Genomic DNA, 15,692 nt, shown 5'->3' with positions numbered 1-15,692 from the left:
AACAATTTATTTTTTATTTTATTTCGAAATAAATAGAACATATTATTTTTTATTTCTAAATATGTAAAAAAATATTTTTATCTTATTTATAAATAGAAAAAGTTTTATTTTTAATAAAATTCTGATAAAAAAATATAAAATTACTATTTTAATTTTTTAAAATTATATTTTCTATTTTAAATTCTCTGAATTTATTTTCTGTATTCACTTTCTTAAATTTACTATTTTCATTATTAAACCACGATTTTTATTATGGATTTCAATTGTTCTAAAAATATTTATTAATATTTTCAATTCTTTCTAAATTCATATATTTAGAAAAAGATTTTTATATTTAATTTTAATTCTTTTAAAGTAACTTATTTTTTTTAACTCTTCCTTACTTTACATTTTACTGGGATTTTTGTAAATTATCTTCTATCAAATTTAATTTTTCTAACATTAATTTATTTTCTATTTTAATTTTCTTTTTCTAAATTTATTTTTATTATTTTAATTTGTTTCATTATTGTTAATACTAAATTTAATATTTTGCAGCTGATAATTATTTTCTCTATTAATATTTTTTAATTTAATAATTTGAATTTTATTTATTTTATTTAATAATAAATTATTTATCAATTTTTTTATAGTCTTTCTTTTTTAAATTTATTTTCTTAAAGATTTTGTTTCTTCTACTGATTTTTAATAAGTTTTTACCACTTTCTTTAATTTCTATTTCAATATTTACTTATTACTTTATTTCCTGCGTCTTTAATGTTTCTAAATTAATATAATTGTGACTTTAATTACTGAAACTTGTTTTTAAAATTTATTTTTTAATATATTTATATTATAATTTATATTCAATATCATATAAAATTCACTGAAAAAATACTAAACTAAAGAGATTGCAAATATCTTTCATTAAAAAGCAATCTCGATTCAAAAAAGAATAATAATGCCTACGAAAAGCGAGATTTCAAAAAGAAATATTAACAATTCTTTTTTTGGGGGTTATCATCCAGTGTAGAATAGTTTGTACTCTCTCGTTGAGTACACAGCTTGATATGTTTACGTGTCATACAAAAAACTCCTTGCTCAAGGGCTATGCACTCAAAAATGCAACCCTCACTACACGAATGTAAACAAAAACAAAAAAAGCAGAAAAGCTCTCTCTAAACAAAAATTTCCTAGATTATCTAAACTTTAAATTTTGCATGAAGAAAAAAAAACAAAAATTGTAGAGAAAAAGAAAAAAAAAAGATTATATAAATACTCACTTTATACGATTGTAGACTAAAAGCTCGGAGATTTCACGTCCCAATCTCGAGTAGAGTGTCTCAACAAATACCAACACCTTGGGATCAATTCTGAGACGAGCCTCGCTTCGATGATCAGGCGCTGTTGGTAGTCGTGTTGCACCTCTCAACGTTGAACACCTTATTGCTGGCTCTGGTCTCGTATTCAAATGAATTAAACTGAAACACAAAAGTTAAGAATATTCTGTTAATTAGAATTTCTCCTTAACGACAATCTCGAAAATCCAAAACAAATTCACGACAATCGAGAACAAAAAAAAAATTTTTTTTTAATTTATTAATAAAAAGGCGGATATTTTTTATGGCCACGCCTTTTTCGACACTTTACCACGTCCCTCGGAATGTAGGCGTGGTAAAGTGGGAGGAGCGTAAGAATAGTGGGGAAGTAGGCGGAGTCTTATGATCCACCTCATTGTCCACGATTCAGCCTCATTTGTTATACTAAAGAGACCCCCCCCTACTTTTACATTTGACACACCCCTTTACAAGCTCCGCCCCTTTTTCAAAGAGGAAACGAAGTATATTACCTTAATAAGACGAGTGGGATGATGGACTCCGCCTATTTTTTTAATATTTGACACACCCTTTTACAAGCCACTTCCCCTTTTTCAAATAGTAAATAGAGTCTCCTAAAACTAAAAAAAATAATAGACCCCGCCCAATTTTACGTTTGACACACCCTTTTAAAAGCACTGCCCCTTTTTTAAATACCAAATGGCACAAGTCTCTTTCTTATCTTCTCCTTTTTTCAAAAGGCATGCCGAGGGGGTATTTTAGAATCCGCCCATTCGACACACCCTTTTTCAAGCTCAGCCCTTTTTATGATGAAATAAAACATTTCACGTTAAAGTATACCAAAATATTGCATCGTCAAATAAAAAGTAAATCTCAGGGAAAGTGTAGGCGTGGGTTAACGGGCTTATGAAAAATGTAGGCGTCGACAAAGTTGTCTCGGGGAAAGTGTAGGCGTGGCTTAACTGCCTTATGAAAAATGTAGGCGTGTCCTAAGTAGTCTCACGGAATGTGTGGGCGGCGTTTAAGTATAAATGGTAGGCGTGGCTTAATTAGAGTCTATCGAAAAATGAAGGCGTAGCCTGAGAATAGCCCCCACGAAAATTGTAGGCGGGGCTTGACTGCCTTATGAAAAATGTAGGCGTGTCCTAAGTAGTCTCACGGAATGTGTAGGCGGGGCTTAAGTAGAAATTGTAGGCGTGGCTTAACGGCTTTATGAAAAAGTAGGCGTAACTTAAAAACAGCCTCACAGAAAGTGTAGGCGTGACTTAACTGCCTTATGAAAAATGTAGGCGTGCCCTAAGTAGTCTCACGGAATGTGTAGGCGGGGCTTAAGTAGAAATTGTAGGCGTGGCTTAACGGCTTTATGAAAAAAGTAGGCGTAACTTTAAAAACAGCCTCACAGAAAATGTAGGCGTGCCCTAAGTAGTCTCACGGAATGTGTAGGCGGGGCTTAAGTAGACATTGTAGGTGTGGCTTAACGGCTTTATGAAAAAAGTAGGCGTAACTTAAAAACAGCCTCACAGAAAGTGTAGGCGTGGCCTAAGAAGTGAATTATAAAGATAAACGTACCTTATAAGAAAATTTTTACTAAAAACAAAAATAATTATAAATAAATATAATTAAATTGAAATTCTGCTCCAGTGGAAGATTAGCAAAAACTAGTTCAAGTGAATAAAACATAATATTGAAGTAGGAGAATCAAATTTCATGTACAACGCTTGTGAAAATAAACCCAACTCTCGTTAGCAGTAAATCAAAAGCAAAGAAAGAGAGGGAGAAATAGAGAGAGAGAGAGTGAGAGAGAACTTCTGTAGATTCCTGGGGAAATTTTAGGCGTTGATGACCTGAATTAGTAAATAGTTTGTATGTATGTGTGCGGGTATTTTGTATGGCACCATAAAGCGCTTGATTTCATATCCCCTTTGACTTTCCTCCCTTTGTCGGACTTCCATCATTAAAATCCTATAGCTCACGCGCAAAATATATAGAGAATTTCCTAACTGCGCAACGCTCCAAGTTAAGAATTTATACACGAGCACTAGGTATTTTCAGCATTAAAGCGTAAATATTGAAATGTCAATGGTTTATACTTAAATTATTCATCAAATTTACACTATCAAGTTAGCACACTCAAAAGATGTGGTTTTTTGTTCTATCTTCATTTTTTTTATCCTCCTTTACAAAAAATAATGAAAAATAAAGCAGAGAAATAATATCAATAGTTAAAAAATTATTAGAAAAAATAATAAAGAGTGGGAAATTAGGGGAGAAGGGAAAAAAAATTTCCCACACTGCGAGATTCGAACCGAGGGTTAAAAATTACAAGTCGAGTACTCTATTCTCTAGGCTAGAAACATTAAAATTAAAAATATATTTTAACTAAATTTTTAAAAAGGCACATTTACAATAAACGAAAAACAAAATATCTTCGTTCTTCTCCCATTACTTTCACAACTCGTGTGTGGCATGTAAAATAAATACGTCAGAATTCCGTCTCCTCAACGATTTGGGAGTGAGAATATGGAATGGGAGAGAAATGCCGAGGGTGGGGAATTTGAGAGAAACGTCGTGTAGGACGATAATATTCGCGTTAACTGCTTGAAGACACGCAAAAGCGCCTAAAGGCGATGCCTGTATATGATAAATTACACACACACACAAATGTAGACAACAAACGGGCGGCAATGCTCGACAATTTTCAAGCCAATCTTAATGTTTCACCTTCAATACCGGCACACGACATTTGCACACCGAAAATTGTTCGCCATTTTTCTCCTCAAGTCATATCCGATTATACAATAATGAAAATTATCAGATGCGAGGATAATGGGATATAAAATGCCGTCAGTGAGCGAGAGAGAGAAAGAGAGAGAAGATTATGACTTGAAGTTATTTGCAAAACGAAATGAGATTTCAAGTTAATGGCAAAAGGAAAATTAGATTCGGTTCATAACCTTAAATTTAAGTTTATAACGTATAATTCGACAAATGGTAGATTTTTTAATTGTTTTTTATAATGTATTACCTCGCTCAATATTTGAACTCTGTACATATATTTATTTATAATATAATAGAATAATAGACCCCGCCTTTTTTACCACTGACACTTTTATAAACTCCGCCCTTTTCTATAGATCAACTTAAGTATATTATTTGCCTAAAAAATCGAGTGGGAATTATAGGCCACGCCCTTGTTACACTTGACAGGTCTTTTATGCTCCGCCCTTTTTAAGCTTCACCCTCTTTAAGCTCCGCCCCTTTAAGCTCCACCCCTTTCAAAGAAGGGGCCCCCTTAATTTTCTTGAAGTTCGTATAGAAGGCAAGTGTTATTTGAGACTCCGCCCATTTTCACTCTTTTACAAGCACCGCCCCTTTTCCAAAGAGTCAGACATGCATGTCGCTTTACAAAAATGTGAGGGTTTCGCCTATTTTTTTTAACTGAAGAGGAGGCACGTTTATTTTAAAAGACGAGTGAGAATTATACACCCCGCCCATTCCTACATTTGACATACCATTTTGACAAGCTCCGCCCCCTTTTTAAATAGGAAGTGCAGCATATTACCTTAACAAGGCGAGTGGGAATGACAGACCCCGCCCATTTTTACATTTGACACAACATTCTTCAAGCTCCGCCCATTTTTCAAAAGGCAAATTAATCGTGTCTCTACAAAAAGGCAAGTGAGAATTATAGACTCCGCCCCTTTTTAAATTCGATACACCCTTTTTCACAAGCTCCGCCCCTTTTGCAATTAGCAAATGAAGCTTTTTCAAATAGCCGATAAAGAATGTTACATTAAAAAGGCGAGTTGTTTATGTTAGTTTTTCAAAAATAAATTTTGACAGATGACAGCTGTCAAAAATACTGTCAAACTTTTGACAATGAGCATTCAAGTATTTTATTCAAGTATTTTACATTAATTTAAATAGGTTTAAATATTTTCTAGACTACTGAGATTATACTAAGTAGTAACATGTCTTTTTGACAGTTGACAGCTGTCCAAAAAAACTGTTAAACATAGAAAATGTTAGTTTCTACAAAATTTTACCTTTATTTTCTCAAGTAGAAGTATTTTTCAAATTACAAAGATCAAACCGTATAATGCAATGTTATTTTGACAGATGACATCTGTCAAAAATGCTGTCAAATTTTTTAGAAAGAGATTTTTTCAAGTATTTTACATTAATTTAAATGAGTTCTAATATTTTCTAGACTACTGAGATGAAACAGAATAGCGGAATGTCATTTTGACAGATGACAGCTGTCAAAAATGCTGAATTAGATTTTTTGAAGTGTTAAGTGTTACTCAATTTCAAGTGTTTTTAAAACACTAAAATTAAATCAATTAGCAGCATGTTATTTTCACAGTTGACAGCTGCCAAAATGCTGTAAAACTTAGAAATAAACGATAATTTTGAAGAAGTTTACATCAATTTCCTCAAACACGAGTAGTTTTTAAAATACTGATATCAAATTTACAAGAGAAATGATATATTGACCATTAATAACTATCAATACAGCTGTCAACTTTTTGAAAACAAGAGTTCTTGAAATACTGTACAATAATTTACACCCATTCAACTGTATTTTAGAAAACTTCGATTAAACCGAAGAACTAGATGTCATTTTGCTATTAAGGTTGGTTGGATTTTGGTTGATGGCCTGTTGTCACCTTAGGTCATTTTTGACAGCTGTCATCTGTCAAAATGACAGTCCACTATTTGGTTTAATTTTAGTAGACTAAAAAATACTTTTATTCGAAACAATAAATCTGAAATTTCCTATAAAATATTATTTGCTAAGTTTGACAGTTTTTTTGACAATTGTCAAAAAAAAAGGTTGTGACTCAGTTTGATCTGAATAGTCTAGAAAATACTAAAACTTATTTCAATTAATGTAAAATACTTAAAGGAATCTTTTTTTCAAAATCTTGACAGCATTTTTGACAGATGTCATCTGTCAAAATAACATTGCATTATATGGTTTGATCTTTGTAATTTAAAAGGTACTTCTATTTCAGAAAATAAATGTAAAATTTCTTCAAAATTGACATTTTCTATGCTTGACAGTTTTTTTAGACAGCTGTCAACTGTCAAAAAGACATGTTGCTACTTAGTTTAATCTCAGTAGTCTAAAAAATAATTAAACTTATTTAAATTAATGTAAAATACTTGAATACATATTGTCAAAAGTTTGACAGCTGTCATCTGTCAAAATTTATTTTTGACTAAAGATTCGTGTTTAGTAGAAGTGTAATGAAGGGGTAATGTGGTAAAGTATAAAAAAGCGGGGTAAAAGTTAATTAAAGTAAATGAAAGTAGAGTTTAGAAAGGTGGAAGTGTAATGAAGGGGTAATGTGGTAAAATGAAAGCGGGATAAAAGTGAAGTGAAGTAAATGAAAGTAGAGTGAAAAAAGGTAGAAGTGTAATGAAGGGGTGATGTGGTAAATGTGGATGTGTATTGAAGGAAAAATGTGGTAAAATGAATGCGGGGTAAAAGTGAAGTAAAGTAAATAAAAGTAGAGTGAAAAAAGTAGAAGTATAATGAAGGGGTAATGTGGTAAAGTAAAAGTGGGGTAAAAGTGAAGTAAAGTAAATGAAAGTAGAGTTTAAAAAGGTGGAAGTATAATGAAAGGGTAATGTAGTAAAGTAAAAGTGGGGTAAAAGTGAAGTAAAGTAAATGAAAGTAGAGTTTAAAAAGGTGAAAGTGTTATGAAGGGGTAATGTGGTAAAGTAAAAGCGGAGTAAAAGTTAATTAAAGTAAATGAAAGTAGAGTTTAGAAAGGTGTAAGTGTAATGAAGGGGTAATTGAGTAAAGGTAGGAGTGTAATGAAGGGGTAATGTGGTAAAATGAAAGCGGGATAAAAGTGAAGTGAAGTAAATGAAAGTAGAGTGAAAAAAGGTAGAAGTGTAATGAAGGGGTAATGTGGTAAAGGTAGTAGTGTATTGAAGGAAAAATTTGGAAAAGTAAAAGCGGGGTAAAAGTGAAGAGGTAAATGAAAGTAGAGTTTAGAAAGGTGGAAGTATAATGAAGGGGTAATGTGGTGAAGTAAAAGCGGGGTAAAAGTGAAGAGGTAAATGAAAGTAGAGTTTAGAAATGTGGAAGTGTAATGAAGGGGTAATGTGGTAAAGTAAAAGCGGGGTAAAAGTGAAGAGGTAAATGAAAGTAGAGTTTAGAAAGGTGGAAGTGTAATGAAGGGGTAATGTGGTAAAGGCAGAAGTGAATTGAAGGAAAGATGTGCTAAAATGAAAGCGGGGTAAAAGTGAAGTAGTAAATAAAAGAAGATTTGCATTTTTAACTATCTCCTTATTTTTGAAAATAAAAAATAAATTGCAAGATATTTGGGGTTGTTCCTCATCGTGACAATGGATCCTGTGGAATAGCAGTCAAAGCTTACGGTACCAGAATTAATAGCCATACATATGGTATCAGTCTTCCAATTAAGGATGACAGTCACGGAAGAGTGATTTGAACTATTTCTGCTTGCATCCCACCGCCGTAAGCAGACAAGGCTTCTGAGCACGTACTTAGCCACGTAAGCTCCAATAGCAGAACACACGTATGTACGCGTAATCTAGTCCTGAAATACGATGTCTCATAACGTACATCATAGAGCGCGCAACTACACACATATCTTTGGTATATAAGACTATTATTTGCCGGCTTATTGGCACATATATATAGAGAGAGACACCATCTGACCTGAATTTCAAAAGACACGTTGTGATTGGATCTACCTATAATACTGTCCATTTTGGCAAGTTTGATAGTAGTAGTAGTAGTAGTGGCGGTGGTGGTGGTGCCGGCTTTAAGCCTTAAATGCGAATTTACTGTTACGACTATAGTCGTGACCGAATAATTGGTGTGTCTTCGATTACACGAAATGTTCGTTGAGGATAAAATCAGCTTTAGGAGAATGTACTCAAGTAATCTCCAATCCAAATTAACTACTTGAATGAATTTACGAGTGTGCGACAACAAACACAAAACGTAACCTCAAAATGACTTTTAATGATTGAATCCAAATGATAAGGAGAGAGAGAGAGAAAGAGGGAGGGACAGAGTAATGTCTCTTAAACTAATTCTAACAAATTGTTTTCTACCTCCTTCACGACGTCCTGACTTTATAGTTATTCACTTTTAGTTTCATTTTACCTTCACTCGTTTTCCATTTTCCTCTATTATTTATCTTTTATTATTTCATTATGTGTCTTTTATTCTTATGTCCTTTAATAGATCCCACACATTTTCTAGACCACGCCCCTCTTTAAAATTGACACACCATTTTATAAGATCCGCCTATTTTTTCAATAGACCCCGTCCCTTTTTACATTTGACACATCACTTTATAAACTATTCACGTATTAAGCAATAAAAACAAGATGCCTTTAAAAAATGGGTGGCAATTATAGACCACGCCCCTTTTTACATAGAAACACGCCCTTATACAAGCTCCGCCTACTTTACAAATAAAAAGGGAGGGTAGGAATTATAAACTCCGACCACTGTTTACTTTTGACACACCCTTTTACAAGTTCCGCCTAACTTAACTAATAGAATTGGAAGTACGTCTGTCTAGAAAGGTGAATGGAAATTATAAACCACGCCCCTTTCTACATTTGACACGCTCTTTTACAATCTCCGCCTATTTTACAAATAGAAAGAAAGGGAATTATAAACACCGCCCCTTTTATATGTGACACACCCATTTACAAGCTCCGCCTACTTTACAAATAAAAAAGGAGGGATATCTGTCTAAAAGGCGAGTGGAAATTATATACCACGCCTCTTTTTACAGATGACACTCCCTTTTACAAGCTCCTCCTACTTTATAAATAGAAAAGAAGGTACGTCTGTTTAAAAAAATGAATGGAAATTATAGACTACGCCCCTTTACAAGCTCCGCCTATTTTACTAATAGAAAATCTGTCTGTCCAAAAAGGTGGGTAGGAATTATAAACCACGCTTCCTTTTTAGTTTTGACACGTCCTTTTACAAGTTCCGCCTACTTTACCAATAGAATAGGAAGTACGTCTGTCTAGAAAGGTGAATGGAAATTATAAACCACGCCCTTTTTTTCATTTGACACACTCTTTTACAAGCTTCGCCTATTTTACCAATAGAATAGGAAGTACGTCTGTCTAGAAAGGTGAATGGAAACTATAAACCACGCCCTTTTTTTCATTTGACACACCCTTTTACAAGCTCCGCCTACTTTACAAATAGAAAAGGAGGTATATCTGTCTAAAAGGTGACTGGTAGTCTATAATTTCCACGCCCCTTTTTACAGATGACACACCCTTTTACAAGCTCCTCCTACTTTATAAATAAATAAAAAAGATACATCTGTCTAAAAAGATGAATGGAAATTATAGACTACGCCCCTTTTTAAATTTGATATGCTTTTTTTACAAGTTCCGCCTACTTTGCAAATAGAAAAGCAGGAAAGTCTGCCTAAAAAAGAGGGTGGGAATTGTAAACCCCGCCCCTTTTTACATTTGACACACCCCTTTACAAGCTCCGCCTATTTTACAAATAGAAAAGGAGGGATGTCTGTCTAAAAAGATGGGTTAGTACCGCCTTTTTCCAAAAAAGAAGGCGTGGTTAATGAATAATGACTAAAAGGGGGCAGGGTAAATATAAAAATAATTGTGAAGGGGTGTTTCTATTTTCGGAAGAATTACGTCCTCCTAGGCGTGTTTGGTGGAATAAAAGAAAAAAGGGGAGGGACTAAGAGAATAAAATAATCGAACAGTTGGGGAAAGGGATTTTCAGAAAGCAGAGAGAGAGAGAGAGAGAGAGAGAGAGAGAGAGAGAGAGAGAGAGAGAGAGAGAGAGAGAGAGAGAGAGAGAGAGAGAGAGAGAGAGAGAGAGAGAGAGAGAGAGAGAGAGAGAGAGAGAGAGAGAGAGAGAGAGAGAGAGAGAGAGAGAGAGAGAGAGAGAGAGAGATTTGCAGTTTGAAAAAAGTCGTGATCTTGTAAACTATTGGCCAATAAAACGGAGGGCAGTAATGAAAAAGAAGTGCAGATAATCAGAGTGCTTTGAGGGTAACTAGATTATCTGCTAGGAGACCAGTACTAAGAGGTGCGCGACGTGGTAATTCGATCTCAAGACTGCTTTCTATTTCCTGTATCTCGTTTTCTCTCTCCCTCTTATTTTCCTTTTTCTCTCCCTCACTTCTTTCTATCTCCTTTTATCTCCCACGTTCTGTCTCTCTATGGACTGTGTCCTAGCTTCCTTCGACCAGATGCAATTTTTACTGCACTTTAATAGTGCCTCAATATAGGCGACAATGCCAAGTGCAATCTAAAATATTTGTCGTTTGAAACCACCGCGAGTTTCTTTTCCTTTTGCCATCAATTCCTAACGACATTATTATCCACCTGATCAAGAAATAAAAATTCTACGAAACATAAAATTTCTCCTCGTAAATTGACAAACAACTTTCTAATTACAGTAATTAAATATTCTTTAGAAATATTTTTTAAAAATCTCAATTTTTTTCTCTCTTTCTCTCTTTAGCAAACACTTTAACGACTCGGTAATTTTTAAAATTGCTTTTATTTAATTTACATTTAATATTGTAGTTTGAAAGAAAAAGAACTTTGTTTTCGGGTAAAAAAAGAAAGAAAAATGTCTCTTGGAGACATTGAAATTGGACGAATAGTTTCGGAGTTATTGGGAATTTAATATCACGACTTTGTTCGGCCAACGCTCTGGGACTGAAGGTTAAGATTTTACGAATTAGTTTTAAAAAGAGGAAATTAATTGTTTTGCTTTGTTTTCTATAGAAAAACAGAAAAGAGTCTCTTTAAAATATTAAAATTGAAAAGATTATTTAATTATTTACGGAGATTAAGAAGTTCCGGCCAACGCTCAGCGTCTGAAACTTAAAAACCGATTTTCTCGAAAACGGTTCGATCTTTTTGAAAAATTCAAAGTGCGTCCATACTATAACTTTTCAACAAGTAGAAGTAGATGGTTAAATAACTAGAAACAAGGAATTGAATTATTAAAAACGTAAATAAACAAAAATTAGTAAATAAAAATTGCGTGTAAAAAATAATGTTCTATCTCTTGTATTCTACATAATGGTACTAATTTGTGAAAAAAAAGATTATTTCCTAAAATGTAGTGATAAAAATGTCATTTTCTTCTAACTTTAAATAACATAAAAGTTTTAACAAAAAAAAAAAAAATTCTGCCGCTAGTTGGATAATATATTGCGACAAAGGAGAATGAAAAAAAATTGCTCTGGAAAAAGATATTAATTCTTCTTTAGCGACTGGGATTTTTCTTGTATTTTTTTTTGTCTATTTTTATTCTTTTCCTTTTATCATGTCTACTATCAAGCCATCCCTCTTAAAGAAAAAGTTTCGCGCTCAAACTTTCAGGGGCCATGAAATTTTCAAGAAGAAATTCTTAAAGCGTCGCGCGCTCTAGGTACATCGTAATTCTGACTATCCCACAAGGACGATAATGAGCCCGGGTGGCTCGAGTCGATCTCTCGAAATATTCAACGCCCACTTAATCTAATAATTTTTAACGAAGGCAATGCATCTTGATTCTTTGACAAAGAAAAAAAATTTACGATGATGAAAAAAAAAATTAAAATTTTTCAACCATTTCAGAAAAATAATGAAATTCCAAACCATGTCTAGACAGTGATTTCTTTTACGCAATTTATATTTTCTATTAAAAGAATTGTTAATTAACCTGTATTATAAAATAATAAATCAAGTAAAAAAAATAATTAAAATACTTATAAAACATTAAAAAAAAGTTTTTTTAGTTTTATATTTTTAAAGTAAATAACAAAACAAAAACAAAGACGAGAGCAATAATATAAAAAAACAATGACAAAAATAATGTAAAAACAATAACAAAAGGAAAAACAATGTCATAACAATGACAATACAATAACAAAAACAGTCATTAAACAAAAAGAATAACAAAAGTTTGCCAAGAACAATGACAAAAACAATAACAAAATCAAAGACAATGCCAAAACAATGACCAAACAATAATAACAGCTAAAACAGAAACAATAACAGAAATAACAAAAATATGACAAAAACAATAACAAAAGCAAAAACAATGACACAACAATGACAGTACAATAACAAAAACATTAGTAAAAGCCAAATCAAAAACAATAACCAAAATAACAAAAAAATTACAAGAACAATGACAAAAACAATGTCAAAACAATGACCAAACAATAATAAAAACAAAAACAATTACGAAAACAATAACAAAAGCAAACTGAACAAAAAGTATGACAAGAACATCAATGACAAAAACATTAAAAAACAATAACGATAATGCAAAAACAATAATAAAATGTGAGAAAAATTGTGAAAAAAAATTCCTTTTAAACATAAAAATTCGTTGAAACGTTTTTTAGTTCTATCGATTTGAAGTTGAAAAAAAAATCCGCCTCCGAATAATAGAGGAAAATTAAATTCCAAATTAAATAAAAATCAATTGATACAAAAATGTGTAAATATACAGATATTTTTTTTACCATTTTTTGCAAAAATTAAGGAACTATATTTGAAGTTTAAAATTAAAAAACTTTTTGAACAGAAAAAATTCATATCAATTATTTTTATTGCAAAGAGAATGAAGTAAATTATTTTTTAAAATTGAAAAAATTTATAATCGAAATAAAATGTTATTTTTCTCCTCAGTGTGGTATATTGAAAATTGTTTGTGTGCGTGTGTGCACAAAAGTCCAAAATAAAATTGTCATTTGATAGATAGTTTCGAAGAAATAGGATTTTTAAAGTTTTTTACTCTTTATATATCGACAGACGATAAAAGTTTTCTAGCCGTGCATTATAGCGGAACTTAAAATCCATATAACTCGGAAACTATTCACTCAACCGAGACGCTCTAAAGAACATTTTTGTTCGGATTTGAATTACAGTAAAAATTTTTTTTTTTATTTAAATTTCATTCATTTTAATATTTTTTACTATATTTATTATTATCAGTTTTCCTATTATTATTTTTTTATTATCTTTTTTTCTTACAATTGTTATTGTTATTATTTTAGTCACAATTATTATTGTTCTAATTTTGTTTGTTATTGTAATTTTTGTTAGATTTGTTATTGTTACTCTTGTTGTTATTGCTATTTTTGTTGTTATTGTTTTTTTTCGTTATTATTGTTACTTTTGTTTGTATTGTTATTTTTGTTGTTATTGTTACGTTTGTTTTTATTGTTACTCTTGTTGTTATTGCTATTTTTGTTGTTATTGTTTTTTTTCGTTATTATTGTTACTTTTGTTTGTATTGTTATTTTTGTTGTTATTGTTACGTTTGTTTTTATTGTTATTTTTGTTGTTAGTGTTATTTTCGTTATTATTTTTATTGTTATTGTTACTTTTGTTTCTATTGTTATTTTTTTGTTGTTCCTGTTATTGTTATTTTACAACAATTATAATTATTGTTACTATTTTAAGTAATATTATTCTTGTTATTTTTATTATTTAATTAAATTTTTGTTATAAATAAATGTCTTTTTTTATTGTTCTTTTAAATTTTGAAGCAAAATTGTTTATCATAAAGGAAATTTGCATTTATGATTGAATCTTAAATCATCAAGTGCAGAAATGTTTCTATAAAGTGTGTTTATACGATTATGACGATTGTGGTGGTAAGTCAATTGTTCACGCAAACAATGTCACGTCGCCTCGCACTTGAGACAGTTAACAGTTTACGCACTTCACCCACAAACTCCACGGTCTTAACTCAATTCAAGACTTGCCAGCAATAAACGGGAAGACGATATACTCTAACCAATTGATGTTTGGGTTAGAGGGGGAGAGTCAGAATTATTTTCATTTCAATGTGAAAATATATTTTTAAAAATTTTTTTGCTCTTTTGTTTTTATTTTGTATTTTTGTTATTTACAAAAATGCAAAATAAAAACAAAATCAAAAGGGAATAAGCAAAAGCAATAACGAAAACAAAGGCAAAAACAATGACAAAAACAACAAAAAATATAACAAAAACAATAACAAAAACAATAACAAAAACAATAATAAAAACAATGACAAAAGCAAAAACAACAAAAATTAACAAGAAAAGTTGCAAAAAAAATAACAATTGCAAAAATAATGAGAAAATCAATAACAGGATATAATAATATAATAATAATATTTGTAATAATATAATATTAATAATTATAATATAACAATAATATAACAATAATATAACAATGATATTAATAATATAATAATAATAATAAAAATAGTTAAAATTTATAATTATCCGCAGAGTAATAAAATTTTTTTTCTTTATTTTAACATTTGAATAAAAATATACACTCGAACTGTAGATTGTATTGAAAAATAATTGAAAATGTCCAAAGCGTCTCTCGAATGAATCAACAAAAGAACGACTCGATTGGTTATTTGCGCACCTACGTATCAATGAATTTCCCTTTTTTTATTTCAATTTTTTTTTGTTTTATTTTATTTTTCTTTTCATTTTTTTTGTGTCCTTGTTTATTGAAGATCGTTGTGTGTAGAATATAACTGTTCAACGCCCACACTGCTGGCTCATATATACATTGCCATCGAACTTGTACACAGTCGATCGACAACCAGTGAAAATCGCGTTGAATATGTTTCTCTAACACGCGAGAGGTGGGAGTGTAATAAAAAAAAGAGTGACTGTGTGTGAGAGAGAGAGAAAGAAGAAGGAAAAAAAACATAACAAAACAAAAACAAGCACTCGTGCAGTATTGTGAGACCCTAAAGCCTCATGCACGACAGCCGAGGCAATGCGCGCTTACAACGATTCGACACACGACGCCTGTTCGCACGAACGACAGATATGCACACCACTCATTCCGGGAAACGATACGGATCGTCGATCGTTGAATTATAAAAAGTAAAACTTTTTTTTTTCGCTCTGTAATGTTGATTGTAAGTCTTAGGTGTGATAGGCATTTTTTTACATGCGACGACTTTAGGGTCGTGCACTATTTTCTTTTTTTCTGTTCTATACTTATTTGCAATTGAAAGGAGATTGTGGATATTTATTCTCTGATGGAGAAGAAAGAAAAAAGTCTCTTGGTGCATTGAAAATGGTCCAATAGTTTCGGAGTTATCGGGAATTTAATATTTCGACTTTGTTCGGCCAACGCTCCACGCCTTAAAATTGAGATTATACCAACTATTATTAAAAGGAGGGAAATGAAAATTGTTTTCTATAGAGAAGGAAACAAAAAAGTCTTTTGGAACTTGAAAAATTGATTAGAAAATTTTTGAGATATTAGGAATTTAATATCTGGAGTTAAATTCGGCCAACGCTCAGCACCTGAAACTTAAAAATCGATTTTCTCGAAAACGGTTCGCTCTTC

General features: G+C 31.5%; 1 protein-coding gene across 2 annotated transcripts in view; it reads right to left on the bottom strand.

Annotated features, from left to right (window-relative positions):
• Nucleotides 1–15,692, bottom strand: part of LOC122503539 (bifunctional heparan sulfate N-deacetylase/N-sulfotransferase) — a 146,562-nt gene that overhangs the window by 70,831 nt on the left and 60,039 nt on the right. For both annotated transcript variants that reach the window (XM_043614114.1, XM_043614115.1), the window contains exon 4: nt 1,263–1,460. In XM_043614114.1, the coding sequence (XP_043470049.1) occupies nt 1,263–1,460 (198 nt within the window). The remainder of the gene's footprint in view (nt 1–1,262; nt 1,461–15,692) is intronic.

This window comes from Leptopilina heterotoma, unplaced genomic scaffold, assembly GCF_015476425.1.
Source record: "Leptopilina heterotoma isolate Lh14 unplaced genomic scaffold, ASM1547642v1 Lhet_264, whole genome shotgun sequence".
NCBI lineage: Eukaryota > Metazoa > Arthropoda > Insecta > Hymenoptera > Figitidae > Leptopilina > Leptopilina heterotoma.
The sequence above is the reverse complement of the archived record's forward strand: the minus strand, read 5'-3'. Positions and strand labels throughout refer to the sequence as shown.